We start from the raw sequence: 17,975 nt of genomic DNA, 5'->3' as shown, positions 1-17,975 counted from the left end.
CTAAAAGTGCGCTGACTTGTTGCTATTAAATATATTTTTATTTGACCTGGATACCTAAAAGCCTTTTTTTACACTTTGCTGTAGCCAAAAGCAGGAAAACCCGAGCGCGTCAGCAATCGAGTGACTCACGTGGTGCGAGAAGAGCTTGGTGTTGGTGGCGAACGGCTCGCGGAACACCTTGATGATGAGGTTCAGGTCTCTCAGGTACTGACGCACCTCGGCCATGAACGCTTTCACCAGGTCGTAGTAGGTCTGCGCCTCGGACGCCGATGGCTCCTCGTCCATGAGGGGGAAGCCGCTGATGTCCTCCTCGTCCTGATGGAACATGTCCATCAACACCTGCGGGCAGGACGTCGACGGTAAACACGATTGATATAACCGAGTTATAGGTCCGATATACGATTCTGTCGAATTCTCGATTCTGACTGGTCAGGAGGTGTCGAGTCATTTTCTATAACGCTCGCTCAGACAGCGGTTCACCTGAAAATCACAGGTTTACACGGACGTGCTTCTTCTAATACGTTACTGTTTCTATAACGATAAAAAACTACACGAGAAAACTTGCACGGCGAAAGCAAGAAACGAATTCAAAACTATGTTTAACCGCTGATATGGAGAAGTTCATTTAAACATCAAATAAGGAGGAGGAGAAGAAGTCTTCAGTGTCAGCACTTTCAAACAGTCGGTAAAGTCTTCATGATGGGAGGACTTCCCACTTTTCTTGGTAACTATCTGCTTTTTTATTATTATTTTTTATTATTTAGAAACAGATAAAAACTACTACGTTGTTCTTTAACAAATAAAAAATGTAACAGTTGGTAAAATGCCCCATTTCGGGGTTGTCAGAGTGACCCCGAATCACGCCGGGCCACATCACACCACCTCCTTGATGATTATTTAACTATATATATAATAGTTTTTAATATTTGTCGTTCAATATACACAACTCCAAATATTTATACACCGCTCAGTGGGGGCTAATACATTGCAAGAGATGACCTTATATACACTTACACCTTTGACATAGGTGCTTTTAGAAATATTGGCACACACAATCTATTTCTATAGCTTCGCCACACAGGGATTCACCTTATCAGCGCACATGGCCACACTGATGTCTTGTTGCGAGATCTCATAGTGCCGTATGTTTCGTACGTAGTTTCCAGCCAGCTTCAGGATGTCCGCTGAGATGTATTCCAACACCGCCACGATGTACACGGACACCTGGTGGTCTATTTTGTAGCCTAGTACCTCCTGCCACACAGAGTGAGAGCACAAACAGGGTCAGTGAGAGCACGCTTGTTATCCTTGTTATCAGCGTGTTCGAGGGCATGATTACACACGAACATTTTCCACACGGAGTTTCATAAATGGTAAAAACAACGATTGTTTCAGGCCAAAGCAGACCTCTCCACCCAGCTGCATTCTTTTCCTGCCGCGTAATTGGCAGCGAAAGCAGATTCAAAACACTGGATTTATGCTTAGTCACCAGAGAGCGGTACGGCTCCGTCACGGCTCCCTCTGCTGGACGAGGTGGTGGAGTGCTGAGACGGAAAGTCCCACGCTACGCTCAGGGGATCCGGTTTTGTCATGGAGGTCACATCTGGAGTATGGCTAGACAGCTGGGATGCCAGATTGGGATGACCGTTTCACACCCGGTTCATTATATACCAGCCCACAGTGCACTTAAATATTATCAAATAAATAATCATTTATCACCCGCAGTACACTAGATAATAAGTACGCAGACGAGACGACACTGCTAGGTTGAATCTGGTAACGATTAACCGCAAAACTCCGTACACGCTTCACTTATTCGCCTTAAAGCTCATTATTCAGTTAAACTTATATGAAAGTCATGTAAACATCTTCCAGCCAAGTCGAGTTTAAACGGTTAAGGGTGGACAATTTGATAGAAAATTGTACTGTTACATAATTTATCACAATATTTATAAGATACCGTGGGTTTCATTAGTACTGGTCACACTGACCATAGTGACTCAAAATTATAGGGAATTATAGTATAGGGAAATGTCTCTATATATATTTTTTTTTAATCTTTTTGATTATTTTTTATTTTATTTGAAGCAAAAACAAATCGAGCATCTAAAAACTACAGGAAAGAATACACAGCCAGCTTCACTTATTTACTTACAGTTGAGGTCATAAATATACATACGCCTCGCAGAACCTAACATTTTATTTATTTATTTATTTATAAATTAAGAAGGATCATAAAAATTGCATTGTGTTTTTTTATTTAGTGCCGCCCTGAAGAAGCTATTTCACATAACACATGTTTACATTAATCCACAAAACACCATAATAACTGAATTTACCCTTCAGGAGCTACATGATATAATAACGTTTCCTCGAAGTCAAAATAATGACAATTTACACCGATCATCCTGTTCTAAAGTTTACACCCCCCTGGCTCTTAATACATCGTGTTGCCTTCTCGAGCATTAGTGAATGTTTACACCTTTTGTAATAGTCGTGTACGAGTCCCTCAGTCGTCCTGAGTGTGTAAAGATGGATCAACATCATATAGTCAGTGTTAGAAAGGGCTCAAATGTGCAGAAGATGCTGGAGAAGTAAAGAATCTGCAGGACCTGGAGGATTTTTCTGAAGAACAGTGGGCAGTTTAACTGCTCGGGACAAACAAGGGACTCGTGAAGAACTCTCACAGAACATAAACACAGTCGCTGATCGTCCAGGTAACGACACACGGTGTTAAGAATCAATTGTATGTAAACTTTTGAACTGGTTCATTTGTGTAAATTCAGTTATTATTATTATTATTACATCTGTTATGTGAAATAGCTTCTTCAGGGTATCAGTGGTATCTCTATACTGAGGTAAATACAGTATGTTGCGGTTAATATTTCTTTTCGCAGACATTAATTAAAAATATAACTGAAAAATAATCACTAACTCAGTATTTTTATGTGGCACTACTGTTTTGGTTTTTTTTTTTTTTTGCAAACTTAAAAATCCTGTCAGATATTTCTGCATCGTGCCTCGAACTTGTTTTTCGTTCAGATTCAAGTTGCTCGTATTTATTCATCGTTTCCTGTAACCGTATCGCATGCTATTCTCTTCTTAATCTCACCACCTGCTGCACTACACACATCACATCGCATCGCATCGCATCACACGTGTTATTACGTTACATATCGCTTTATAGCCTGGGCGATCACGTTTCCAGGGCAACCGAAAATGTAACTTGGCAACACAGCGGAGGTTCTACGTGTCGTGGCGTGCTGATGAATTTACGATTTGTCCACCCCGGACGATAACGGAGAGATATCTATTACTGAGGAGAAGTTATAAGGTTAATCCGAAACCTTCAGAAGTGGGTGAATCTTATCCACAGGCAGAGCGAGAGGGTTCCTCCTCTTCCTCTTCTCAATGGCCGCCTGGGCGTCCGCGATGGCCCACTTATCGATGGGGTGAGGGAAACTCTTCTGGACTCGCTCCTGTCGAAACCACAGAGAGAGGCAGTGAGACAGAGAAGGACGACTTTTTGCGTCCCGTCAAAAATCTTTTCAAAAAGTACTTCGATAAGCATGTATTTATATGCCTAATCCGGGTTCAAATCTCGGCTCGTACAGCCTTCTGTACCCAGCTCAGAGAGGCGTACGTGGACGAGTGAATGAGGCTGGCTCGTCTCATGAGAGGCAGATGAAAGAGAAAAAGAAGGGAGGAGATGATCGTGGAAAAGGAGCAGAATAAAAGGAACACGGGATACGAGTGGCCGAAAAGGAATGGAAGATGAATGAGATCTTTTAATAAACAAACAAACAAACAAACAAACTAACAAACAAAGAAAGATCTAGTGACGTGTGACAGCACCACAAATAAAGCACCTTTCCAGCTCACGCTCAGGCGTCTGTGCGCGAAAATGGATCAGAAACACAGAAAGAGTTGAGAAATGGGTCAGTGAGCAAACAGTCACAAATCATTGAAGAACAAAATATCTGTATTTTTATGCACGGATTAAGATGAAAGACTTGTGGTCTCATTGAGTAAAGGAATAAAACACTTCGGGGTGTGGGGGTCGGGGGGAGGGTGGTAGTTACAGGAAAATAATCGACAACCTGACGCAACGTGGAATTATTCCTCTTATACCGCAGCAACCTGCAAACGATTATAAACGTTTCATTTTTTAAAAAAAATAAAATAACAACACATCATAACGTCGCTGAAAATCTAAACAAAACACTGGAGACTCCTTCCCAAAAAAAAAGGGAAATAAACATCACCTTACAGAGATCAGACACTTTTTTCTTTTTTTTTAAAATACTTTGATGGTCCAAAAATATTTTTTTTAAAAAAGAGTAACCTTTAAAATAATAAAACGTAGTTTATTTTGTTATTAAAATTGATTTCAATTACTCACACGTATTTCCAATTTTTATTTCCTTTATTTATCGTGTTTTAAAAATTCTTTTTACACATCATCGACCTAAGAGTTCGTCGTTTTTCTTTCAATTAATGCTCTAGAGTTTCGCTGACTTAGCAAACCTGGATATCGTGGATCATCTTCAAGCGTCGTGATATGATATGTTTTCCATATCACCCACCACTAGCTCGTATTACTCTTAAACAATAGTAATAAAAACCCGTGATCCGAATTATAGCCGAGCTGCTGCTATAGAAAACTAATCGTCGCCTTCCGACCAATCGGAATGGAGGATTCGATTCGGTGTGAATGAAAATATCTTACACGGTACGATTACACACGTAAGTCGAGCGAAGACGAGCGCGATACGGAAGCGAGTGATTGGCTGATTAACTGTCGGTTTTTGTGTATTTATGTTTTCATCAGAACTCCGGCACGTTTTAGTCACGCTCGTTCGCGTTATTTCCCGTATTTCATCACTCCTCTGAGGAAAGAGAAGCTTTCTGGTAAATCTGGTCCTCCATTACGGTTACCGTTAATGCGGCAGATTCTTCTGCGAGCGTGTCAGAACCCGAGTAATCGATCCAGCTCGCAAAACACTTAGCGGACGTTTTTATCTCGTGCAGGAATGACAGCGTGCGCATTAGCGGCCGAGGTGATGGGCTTGCAAAACATCTGCGAGTTGTCTGGAGGCGTCGGTGGGAAACTCTTCACACGTGTGTGTGTGTGTGTGTGTGTGTGCGTGCGTGTACAACTTTACCTCCACATCCTGCACGGTGCGAGGTTGGGCCTGACAGAGCATGCTCAGTAGCAGCAGAATCAGCTCCTCGATGTACTGCAGAGCCTCATCCTGAGACGACAGCTTGGGGTGTACCTGACTTAGCACCTACATTAAAAACACACACACACACACAATATTAATAATACAAAAGCTAAACCACCAAATAGTCCATGAGATGGAAGGTTCCTGTTATACAGTCCCGCGAGAAACGAGCGCGTCTCGGCTCGGACCCGCGTAAAATCTGCGCTCGTTGTGAAAAATTACAAGCTCCTCGGAATATTCGTGGAGTTCCCTTGATTTCACAAAATCCTGGAAGGCCTGAGATTCGATATCAGACTAGGGTTGTCACGGTACCAAACGTTCAATAGTCCGTACCAATACCAGTAAAATTCCTCGGTACTCTGTACCAATTTCGGTACCAAAGCAAACCACAAAAACATTACATACAAGAGGAGAAATGTGTTTCTGACTGACTGATATTAAAGACAAACACTGCTAATCACACATCTATTGTCTAACACATGAATTTCATATATATCGCTCATCAAACAGCCTCTGGTGTGTACAATTAATAAACCCCATCATGTCCGCACATTTATTTTACCCCAATAAAAGTTAAAGCATTAAATGGTTAATAAGGACTCCTGACCGTATTAGCGTTAATCGCGCGTAGGCTAACATTAAGCGAGATAAAACGAGGATGTTTTCCTGCGATAAGACCCTCAAATTAAACTATGCTACAACATTCATAATGCGACCGCTTCCATCGTTTTAAACGCACCTGCTTGAACTGCGCGAATAAAAACCGCTCTTGCTGAAAGCACGGTTAATCTATCCGCGCGTATTTTTTAGGGGCGTGGCTTTTACGCACTTTGCGGTGACGGCACCGAAAGCGGAAAACGAGCGTCCGAGAGAAATTCGTGTATTTCACCTACTGTATAGGTAGGTAAGTATGCGGTTTCGGACGCAGCCGTGGTAACCAGGGGAGACGCTGCCGACTTGTTCTTCTTGTTGCACCCATGAAAAGTTCCCGACTGACTACCTGTCAGGCAGGCTTGACCCGGTACTTATCAAAATCTGGTACCGTCAACTTTTCTTCTTGTTAGTACTGACTTGGTACCGAAGTACCGGTACTTTTGACGACCCTATATCAGACTATGCCAGTGGTTTTCAAAGTAGGGGCCACCAGGGGGCGCCTCAACAATTTGGTGTGCCCATCCCTCCCACTAGTATGTTTTCTCTTTCTCACTCTCAGACAACCCCACACACACACACACACACACACACACACACACACACACACACACAATCAATTCCTAATGTAATGTAAAGGTGTAAGATGTAATTATTAATAAAAAAAAAGGGGGGGATATATTCAGAAGTCTGTATTTTTAATGTGTTTTAGAGACATCTTGCAAAAGGGCGGCCTCCGTCAAATGTTAATGCCATTTGGGGGGCCTTGACCTGGAAAAGTTTGGGAACCCCTGGACTATGCAATTGTTCTGCCATACAAATCCACGTGAAGGAGTTGTTACTATACATGATGATGATAATATTCTGGAGCAACTGGATTTGAGAATTCAGTAGCGCTGTGGAATAAATAACCCCAACGTTCAGTAAAACCACAACAGTGATGAGATCAGAGGAGATCATATGGGTGTGTGCGGTTTCTAAACACTCAGTCCTCAGTCTCGCTACTGAAACTATGCGAGCAGCAGAATGCAGAGTGATGTAATGGCGTGTGAGGAATCACATGACGGCATGACACCACCAGTTTCACTTCAGCGCAGGTTTCGCGCTTTTTTTTTCTTTTTGGACGCTGAACTTTCCTAGCTCAAAGCGAAGCATGTTGTGTAACGTCTCGGCAAAACCACAGCTTCTTTTCTCTCTCTCTCTCCCGACCTGGCCAAGGCCTCGTGTCATAACATGACTAAGCAGGTTAACAGTGTCTCGTTATCCACCTTCTCGCTTTTCACCACGTCGCTCTTTCTCTGCAGCGAGACAGCCAGACAAAGTTTCACTCCTTTCTCTGATATGCGTTTGGGGGGGAAATAACATCCATAAACTGAAGTTGACATTTCCTGGTTTACGGTGCGAGTGCCGAGGGAGATTCCCGACGCGACCATCATTAAGTTTTCCGCTCTTGTGACAACACACATAAAACACATGAGAGTGTGCAAGCTCAATAAGCCAATAAAAAGAAATGACCTCACTCCCCCCTCTCCACCCTCCCCCCCCCCCCAGTCCTCGCTCTGTATGTCACGGAAAATCATTGGCTATCGTACATCGTTTGAAAAGAAAGCGCGTCATCAGCATCTTTCCCTCCGTGTAAACGCTGTGACTGCAAGGCCTCTACCGTGGGAGTTTCTCCCACTGGAACAAACTGTTTGTTTTCAGAGAAGGCCATCTATTGCCATCGTCAGCCCACTTCTTCTATTCATCCAGGTGTCTAAATGGCAGCTTGGTTCACTCGAGAGGTTTCGAGGTGGTACGTATTGACAGGAAAGCACAGATTTTTTTTTTTTTTTTTTTTAAACGCCACACGCTCATATCTTACGGTCAGCTACCGGCAGACCGCGCTTACTTTACTCCACCTTCGTAAGATTTCCCACTTTGGGACATTCACGCAGGGAAATTTCCCTGACAGAAAGGAATCAAGGCTAATTACAAAAGAAATGTTCCTTCTCCTGAATCTCGTCTACCTAAACTCATCAACCTAGGAAATCAAGCAGGTCTGCATAATTAACCAAGTGGGTTTGATTTCCCGGCTTCTGCGATCAGTTAATCAAGAAAAGACAGCGATGCGTGCAGTTCCAGGCATGGCCCGTTCCAATCAAGAGTTCCTTTCCAAATGAGCACCACGACTTCACTTGGATGTTTCCGTTTGGTGAATGATCCAAGAAAGCGTGTGTTTTCTCACAATGACATCGCTTCAACAGGAAGATGGCAGAGTGTGCTGCACCAGCTGTACTGTGGTCCCTGTTTTCCTCAGATGCTGGACGAATAACTGCCCTAGACTTCACGTCTCAATGGCACCATCGCATTTCAACAACGTACAGATACAGCTGCAAATCAGTGACCGGGACACCTTGGACAACCAGTTGCTATTTGTCCGTCCAGGGTTATTTTCTCTGCCTGGAGGGTGCTCTATGGCAGGCTGTCCTGATAAAGGAGGTGTGGGCTCTGTGTCTGTCAGGTCTAAGTAAGGAAGTGTGGTCTCTATGACAGTATGTCAGTTCAAGAGAAGAATCTGTAGCCTTCATGCCTGGGAGTTTTAGGGTCAAAGGTGTGATCTCTGTGCCTGTCAGGTTTAAGGAAGGAGGCGTGTGTCTATTCATGTCAGTTCCAGAGAAAGAGGCGTGGCCTCTATGCCAGTCAGTTCCAGAGGAGCCGTGGCCTCTATGCCAGTCAGTTCCAGAGAAAGAGGCATGGCCTCTATGCCAGTCAGTTCCAGAGAAAGAGGCGTGGCCTCTATGCCAGTCAGTTCCAGAGAAAGAGGCGTGGCCTCTATGCCAGTCAGTTCCAGAGAAAGAGGCGTGGCCTCTATGCCAGTCAGTTCCAGAGGAGCCGTGGCCTCTATGCCAGTCAGTTCCAGAGAAAGAGGCGTGGCCTCTATGCCAGTCAGTTCCAGAGAAAGAGGCGTGGCCTCTATGCCAGTCAGTTCCAGAGAAAGAGGCGTGGCCTCTATGCCAGTCAGTTCCAGAGGAGCCATGGCCTCTATGCCAGTCAGTTCCAGAGAAAGAGGCGTGGCCTCTATGCCAGTCAGTTCCAGAGAAAGAGGTGTGGCCTCTATGCCAGTCAGTTCCAGAGAAAGAGGCGTGGCCTCTATGCCTGCCAGTTCTAGAGAAAGAGGAGTGGCCTCTATGCCAGTCAGTTCTAGAGAAAGAGGTGTGGCCTCTATGCCAGTCAGTTCTAGAAGAGGAGGCGTGGCCTCTATGCCAGTCAGTTCCAGAGAAAGAGGCGTGGCCTCTATGCCAGTCAGTTCTAGAGGAGGCGTGGCCTGCATGCCAGTCAGTTCTAGAGAAGGAGGCGTGGCCTCTATGCCTCTTAGGTTTAGGGACATCACATCACATTGTAATAAGACAGTTATATAACTGTATTAAATCACTGATTGCTTTAAAAGCATTTTACACATCGGGTCTTCCATCAAGAGTTTTGTATCAACGACAAGGTCATTTTCACTAAGCCCTTTCTGAAATTCAGATTCTAATACAATATCGCTCAGCCCGTCTCTCTTGTGGCAGAAACGTCACTTTATCTAACCTCTGGAGGTGGGTGTGTTTGCACGCCGCTGGGTCCGAGCATGCCAGGCCGAGCGAGCTATGTGAGGAATTGTGTTCTCGGGCACGGTAGCCAGCGCTGGCCTGCATGTAGCCACACGACAGCGTGCTGGCGGCAGCAGGATGCAGCTGGTTCGGCATGACGGGACCGCAGTGCATTTACACAGAAGTGAGAGAGGGTAGACCAGGTCAGCGAAACAAGCAGCAAATTTAGGGACTGACATCATTTACAGGCATTTGGGGTTATTTACACCATACACAGAATGAGCAAAGTCACAAAGAACGTTTACTGTTTCAGTACAAGCTAACGCATAAACAGTGATCATTTTTACCAGCTAATCATTTGAGGCCAAAAATCTTCAGTGAACTTTAAAATACTAATTAATAATTCACCAAATACACAGAGGCTCTCATGTATTAATGCTTGCAGTTATACAGAACATTTTAAATCTCAACCTGAATGCAGTTAAATGAAAAAGAGATGTACAATAATGGCTAAAATATTCATTTCTATTAATTATTCTGCTTCATACTGCTGCTAATTATTTAACATTATATTTTTGCCTATTTGAAAATTGTTCTCTAAGAGTTTACAACCCAGCAAAAAAGTTGTTTGTTGTTGTTGTTTTTTTTTTAAATCAATCAATACTGCACTCAATTACATTATAAATAAAATACTTGGGAACACTTGCTGTTAGAGGAAAATAATGAACAACAAAGCGGACATGACGTGTAATTACTGTACCATTACTACTCCGATTCCCCCCCCACCCCACCCCCATTATACTTCCGACCAGCCGAGCCAGCAATAAAAATCAATTAAAAACAATGTGTGCTTTTTATCTGTTTATAGTTACCTTGAATGTTGTGGAACGTGTGAGAAACAAGTTAGTTCGTGTTATCACTTGCAGGTCAGTTCATCTCAAGTGGTCCAAAGTTGGTTGCGTGACTGTTAATTAATTTCCCGAAAAAATTTTTTTGAGTGATTGCCTCTATGTATTGTCACTACAAAATCACCAGGGTTTAATTTTTTTTTTTTTTTACCTGGTTTAAATACACTATTATATACTATACCAATTGTAATGCTCAAGATTGCTCACAGTTACACTTTTAGGGTCAATTTATAAAGGGGAAGGGTTCGAGTCTCAGTCTTAATTTTTTTGTTAGGGGTACCTGGGTAAGGATAATGTGCATGCAGAACATTTCAGGCTTGAGACTTCTCTTATTTTTTATTTCTGGGGGTGAGAAAGTGCAATCGTTTTTTTAAAATTTCCCTCAATATCGGGTTCAATATCTCTGATGGGGGACCAGATACGAACCTGAAATTTTCACAGAAATAAGTCCTCTATAGTAGTTTTCTGCTGTAAAAATTTTGAGTTTGAGACTAGAGGTAAACTCTGCAGGACAGTAGACCTCATGGGCCATGTTGGTACACGTGTACAGTTGGTATGCATGAATAGATTTTATCCAAATATGGAATGAGTGTGTTCAGTTGGGTGTCTTACCAATGAACAGAGTCATAAACTGTTGTGGTGTTCTTTCTCCTGTCATAAACGCAGTTAGTGATTACGGTTCAGAAGTCACTTACTGCTTTTACATGTTTTTGGAGAAAAATATTGTACAAACATCATACTTTAATATTGGAATGAGTGTGGCTTCAAGGCAAAATGTATCCTCCTGTCAAACCGCCAAGCTACTTTCCCCTGTCGTGTCGTGTATTTACAAGCCATGCGCTCGACTCGTGACGCGCCGACTGTTACCAGTTGGTGTACTAAACAATTAAACAAACATGTAAACATTCCCAGACACCAGCGAAGAAAAAGGACAGCAAAACAAGAACATGAACTTTTGTCACACGTTCACGTTAAGACCACAAACACCCTGAGTATTTAAGAGGAAATAATAACCCAGCCCGAAGTTTTGTTGTGATTGCACTGAGTAGCAGGAGTAAATGGAGGCCTGCCAGTCTGGTGCTGGTCCCGGATGATGTAGCGCACTCCAACACGCTCGCTACGCCAGCACATTCCCAGCCTGCAGAACCATGTTTGAAGCCGCGCGAGCCGGCGCCAAAACCGACAAGCCGAGGGAAGGGAGGGTGTGCCCCGACGTCTCTCGCCGGGAGCTCGTCTCCGTGTGTGTTGACACGACCAGAAATAAAGTCGGGAGAAGATGAGAAACTCGAGCTGGTCCGAAATAAAAGGGAGTCGTTGACCGGTTCGTCTTTTGCACAAAAAGGATTTTAAATGCAAAAATAATAATATAATGATTTCCTTCTTGTCTCCATGTCTACCATCTGGTTTCCTCTTTGCTCCTTCTCACCCCTCCTCCCCCCGCCATTTCCTTCTAACAACATCTCTGATCTGCAGAAATTGGCCACGTGATGGTAGCGACGGCTTGGCCGTCATGCCCACCACTTCATTCCTCGCGTTCCTGTGGGCCACGATGGCACCTCGATACTCGGCGTACAGTAATGCGGAGCAGAGCTCGTATGTGCCTGATTTCACACTCCTCCATCGTGCCGCCGTTCCTCTGCTGCTCCCAGACGCTCACACACACACATACGAGTTCGTGTGCTACAGGATATAACCGCAAGGCGTCATGTCCCATACTCGGAGACCATTTGTGATCAAAATTACACAGATTTTTGCTTGCAGTCACCTCACTGACTGAATGGTTGGTGAGCAAACGTTCGATCTGTTCGGTTTTAACTGCCTCTGGTTTATTAAATCATCTGCTCCATCTTCTTCTTCAAACTGACCAATCATAGCGCTCCGACAGTTTGCGAAGCTTTGTAACGTATTTGCATTCAAACACAGCAAGACGGCTGACGCTTTTATTACGCTTTACATCCAAAACTAGAGACAGGATCTATAGTCAGAGACAGAAATATTGGCACCCTTGGTTACACATATAACAATATTAAAACAAGAGATCCACCGATGTATCGGCCAATAACCGGTATTGGCCCATAAAAGTAATTTTTCTCGCTATCAGCCGACAGTTTAAAAACATCCGACGATCATCCGATAATCTCCTGTCAATCAAAAGAGGGCGGGAAAACACATCGATTTGGTGCTGTGTGTAAAGATGTCGTCTCTTGTGTGGAATGATGACAAAACTGAAGTTTGTAAGCTCTGTAATCTCTGCACTGATAAAATTTTACACCGGACGCTGCAGCGGTGAAGCGGGAGTTTCAGCGTCGAGTCGAATTTTTTTGTTTTTTTTGCCGAGCTGTTCACGCTGAATTAAAGCTGCAGTACACCGTTGAAAGATTTAAATGAAGACGAGTTGACAAAAAAGTATATATAGCACAGAAACCTATATTTTCAGAGTAGTATATTTCATATCCAGTTAATGTTAATATATAAAAAAGTGTATATTATATATTACCAGTGTGATGTCAGTGATGAAGTAGAAATGCTTGTGTTTGTGGTGAGTGAATGTGAGACTAACAGGAGGGTTTTTACAATTCAGTCAATGTTAATACGAATGAATAACGTTCAATAAGTTAATAATCTTACTTTAATCTTCAGAATTGAGTTCATGTGTTCATGTTCATTAGAGTAATGTGTGTTCTGTTGATGAGAACAGTTACTGTCAAACAACGTGTTGAAATGGAGAGAATAAAGTTTTTATTTGCATTTCCTTCAGAACTGTGGAATTAATTATTATTCATTTAAAAGAAAGAATAAAAGGCAGAACTATCGGTATCGGCATCGGCCGATATCGCTCTGAATAATCGCTTATCCGGATCGGCTGAGAAATTTAGCATCGGTGCATCTCTAATTAAAACCACTTAATATTTTCCACAGTATGCAGAGTTGATGAACCCAAGCATAAAAGGTGCAATAGTCGATTTTTTTTTTTTGCATTCCTTACTTCCACAAATAACCTGGAAGGTATGAAGAATACGAAGAAAAGAAAAAAAAATTAGTTTGAGCTTGTAGCCTCAGCAAAAGAGAACGACTGGCTGACAAACTCTGCTCCGGTCAATTCAAATGTAAAACCCCATCTACTTTAACGTTAGAAACCTAATCTAGTCTTACCTAACCCATCTTTCACTAAAAAAGCTGAAAATGTATCCGCCGTTCAATATTAAACCCAGTTCTAATGAAGAAATCCGTGCAATCGAACACGAGTGATGCGATCATCGGTTTTCAACCAAACAACTGAGACTCATAAATCAAAAGGCTGCTGAGGACCTGTGGGTCAGTGCTTGGACCCCTAGACATCGAAGGACGCTCGCAAATAGCGCCGGGCGATACGACGATATCATAACGTCACACGTGCTTTCGTATTAAATTTGTTCGTTTTTAATAATTACAATAGGGCAGCTGATAAAATCTCACGTTAAAATCGACTGAAGCTTTCAAATGCTTACACCCCTTAATGAGAACGTCAGTACGTGTATATGAGGACATCCGTATCGCCAGAATGAGCGTTTTGACGCTCCGTGATAAAAACAGCACACCTCGGCGCAGCTTTTACACTACGGTCAGTCACGCTTTTTTTTTTCCAGATGGTACAGAAAGACGAGTTTTCCTGCACAGGCGAAAACTTTTGTTGTATACGTACACTGAAACTGAACCATTTAGAAGAAACTACAGAAAAGTGCCAAGGAGTCATCAGTAACTACAGAATAAGGAACGATCAAAATAAACCCCAGAATAAAGAAAAAACAACAACAACAACAACAACACAAAAATCCCACGAGCGCACACGCAAAAACCAGACGAGTTTCCTTAAAAGCACGTTAACGGCAGAAAGCGCGTTCCGTGCGGATCACACCCCGCTGTTACTGCGGCACGCTGCACTCAGACTTCCGAGCAAAGCCCTCAGAGAAAGTGCTCAGCCTTTCGCACATACCGGCACTGCGCTCTCTCACAGCCAGTAACACGACCACGGACGTCGGAAGTCGGGCGATATCGGCCTGTAAGAAAACTGCCATTGACTAATTGGACTCGTTTATCAGAGGGACGTCTGTAATCACGGTTTTTAAATATCTCCTCAGGTATAATATGGATAAACATTACCGCGGGACCCCATACAATCCCATTAGACAGCAGATATCGCTCCAGAAGCATTTCGTTCCAGAGTCTATAAATATGCAAATTAGAAAAACCCAAATTCTTCAAGAGCCCACCCCCTGCGTGGCCTTCATTTGCGTACTCTGTATGTATTTGTTGTAGGAAACGATTGAACTCTACGCTGGCGCGGTTACGGGAAAGTAATCGACGACCGGGTGGGCGTGACGCGGCCCGACATGACGCGGAGTCACGGTCGCGGTCTGCGATCAGTTCCTCCGGGATTTCGCGATCGCAGAAATGAATGCAAAATCGAGCAAACCCCGCGAAATTCGGAGGAGCTCGCGGTTGTTCAAAATTACCGTGGCTTTGGGCCGAGACGAGCACAGCTAAAAGGTCTCGTTTACCGACAAACATCGCTGTGGAGGAATTTCGTACGTTTGCGATTTCACCAATTCTGAAGTAGGTTTCCGCAAAAAAAAAACAGTACGGACTGTCCAATAACAGCACATACTGATACTTCTTATTCTTCTTACACGACTCATTCTTCTTATTCTTCTTCTACCACCACTTATTCTTCTTCTACCACTTATTCTTCTTATGCCACTTATTCTTCTTATTCTTCTTCTACCACTTATTCTTCTTCTACCACTTATTTTTCTTCTACCACTTATTCTTCTTCTACCACTTATTCTTCTTATTCTTCTTCTACCACTTATTCTTCTTATTCTTCTACCACTTATTCTTCTTATTCTTCTACCACTTATTCTTCTTATTCTTCTACCACTTATTCTTCTTATTCTTCTACCACTTATTCTTCTTATTCTTCTTCTACTACTTATTCTTCTTCTACCACTTATTTTTCTTCTACCACTTATTCTTCTTCTACCACTTATTCTTCTTATTCTTCTTCTACTACTTATTCTTCTTATTCTTCTTCTACCACTTATTTTTCTACCACTTATTCTTCTTCTACCACTTATTCTTCTTATTCTTCTTCTACTACTTATTCTTCTTATTCTTCTTCTACCACTTATTTTTCTTCTACCACTTATTCTTCTTCTACCACTTATTCTTCTTCTACCACTTATTCTTCTTATTCTTCTTCTACCACTTATTCTTCTTATTCTTCTTCTACTACTTATTCTTCTTCTACTACTTATTCTTATTCTACCACTTATTTTTCTTCTACCACTTATTCTTCTTATTCTTCTTCTACTACTTATTCTTCTTATTCTTCTTCTACTACTTATTCTTCTTCTACTACTTATTCTTCTTCTACCACTTATTCTTCTTATTCTTCTTCTACTACTTATTCTTCTTCTACCACTTATTCTTCTTATTCTTCTTCTACTACTTATTCTTCTTCTACTACTTATTCTTCTTCTACCACTTATTTTTCTTCTACCACTTATTCTTCTTATTCTTCTTCTACCACTTATTCTTCTTATTCTTCTTCTACCACTTATTCTTCTTCTACCACTTATTCTTCTTATTCTTCTTCTACTACTTATTCTTCTTATTCTTCTTCTACCACTTATTTTTCTACCACTTATTCTTCTTCTACCACTTATTCTTCTTATTCTTCTTCTACTACTTATTCTTCTTATTCTTCTTCTACCACTTATTTTTCTTCTACCACTTATTCTTCTTCTACCACTTATTCTTCTTCTACCACTTATTCTTCTTATTCTTCTTCTACCACTTATTCTTCTTATTCTTCTTCTACTACTTATTCTTCTTCTACTACTTATTCTTATTCTACCACTTATTTTTCTTCTACCACTTATTCTTCTTATTCTTCTTCTACTACTTATTCTTCTTATTCTTCTTCTACTACTTATTCTTCTTCTACTACTTATTCTTCTTCTACCACTTATTCTTCTTATTCTTCTTCTACTACTTATTCTTCTTCTACCACTTATTCTTCTTATTCTTCTTCTACTACTTATTCTTCTTCTACTACTTATTCTTCTTCTACCACTTATTTTTCTTCTACCACTTATTCTTCTTATTCTTCTTCTACCACTTATTCTTCTTATTCTTCTTCTACCACTTATTCTTCTTCTACCACTTATTCTTCTTATTCTTCTCTACCACTTATTCTTCTTCATCTACCACTTATTCTTCTTCTACCACTTATTCTTCTTCTTCTACCACTTATTCTTCTTCTTCTACCACTTATTCTTCTTCTTCTTCTACCACTTATTCTTCTTCTTCTACCACTTATTCTTCTTACACCACATCAATTTGCCGGCGATTACAATTCCGCATATATAAAACGTCGCATTGTACTACGTATCCCTTTATAGTTACGTCCGATTTTTCCCGCCCGAAGCCTCTCGAAGATAATAATCCAAACACTGCGGCTTATCGGACGCAAACGTCTTTAAGGAGTTCCAGCGATCGTCACACAGAACTGACACTGGAGACTCCTTCCGTAAACGTTTCAGAAATCTCCAGCACGACGATCGGACAAATCGCAACACGTATTCATTCGTTTATTACTAGTGCCGAACAGTCCGCGCTACCGTCCGACCTGCTTTCCACCCGGCTTCGAGAACTTCCTTCCTCCGGAGCACGGTACCGAACGGTGCATAAGTAAAAGCGCCCTCTGTGAAGTTGAACCGGTGCTCGAGCGTGTCCGAGTCCAGTGTAGGTTTCTGCTGACTGCGCGGCTTGTTCTACGCAACACTACACACTCGAGTTTGTTCATACGCGTCCATATTTCTTAGCCTGCAGGGTCTCGCAGGAAACGACACTCGTTCTGTACGGATTTCGGGTGTACTTACAGCTGGCCGTATGTACAAATAACACATTGCATGTGATCTTTCTACATATTCATGTACATCTCGCGCAAAAGGAATTTTTTAAAAAATAAATAAATAAATCTCACCGTCCTAGTGTGATGCATTAGAAGACTGCTATACTGAGAGCACCACTTACACAACACTCTAATCAGACATCGGCGTAATACGAGTGCTGCACTTTGTGATATTGGGTATCACGTTGCGCTGGCCAGTGTTACGATAACAATTAGCAAACAGCGGATTAACTGCAATACGATCGGCCGAGCCAGCGCTACACCGCTACACCCGTGTCCGAGGTTAGGGCCGGTCCATATTTCAGTGGACAAGGCTGTTACAGTGTCCTGGATGTTTACAGTGACACAACCCTGTTTAATTATCACTCAGGTCCAGGACTAACCTCTGAGAGATAAACGGAAAAAAAAAAAACATGGTGTAAACCAACGAGCGGTGTGTTCTGGAGGAAGGCCGGCAGGGTCGAGCGGTCCACAGGCGACAGAGAGCATCACACACACACACACATCAGTCCGCATGATGCTCGTAAAGCTTACACTGTGCACCCAAATGTACACGCGAACGTTTTTTTCCCATCATCCATGCGAGCCTTTTGAGAAACCGCTGAAGTAAAGAGAAGAGCTACGTGCGAATTTTAATTCGGTTCTGTGCGCCGAGTCGTTT

The 17,975-nt window shown here is 42.3% G+C and overlaps 1 protein-coding gene across 1 annotated transcript in view; it reads right to left on the bottom strand.

The window, feature by feature from the left end:
* The window catches only part of sos1 (son of sevenless homolog 1 (Drosophila)), a 49,443-nt gene that overhangs the window by 27,641 nt on the left and 3,827 nt on the right, over positions 1-17,975 (bottom strand). Inside the window, exons 2-5 of the mRNA XM_053635669.1 lie at positions 5,166-5,291; positions 3,348-3,479; positions 1,090-1,254; positions 130-339 (exon numbers count right to left, since the gene is read on the bottom strand). Of these exons, the coding sequence (XP_053491644.1) occupies positions 130-339; positions 1,090-1,254; positions 3,348-3,479; positions 5,166-5,291 (633 nt within the window). The remainder of the gene's footprint in view (positions 1-129; positions 340-1,089; positions 1,255-3,347; positions 3,480-5,165; positions 5,292-17,975) is intronic.

Source organism: Ictalurus furcatus, chromosome 10 (genome assembly GCF_023375685.1).
Source record: "Ictalurus furcatus strain D&B chromosome 10, Billie_1.0, whole genome shotgun sequence".
NCBI classification, from domain to species: Eukaryota; Metazoa; Chordata; class Actinopteri; order Siluriformes; family Ictaluridae; genus Ictalurus; species Ictalurus furcatus.
Note: the sequence above shows the minus strand (reverse complement) of the source record. Positions and strands in the feature narration are given on the sequence as shown.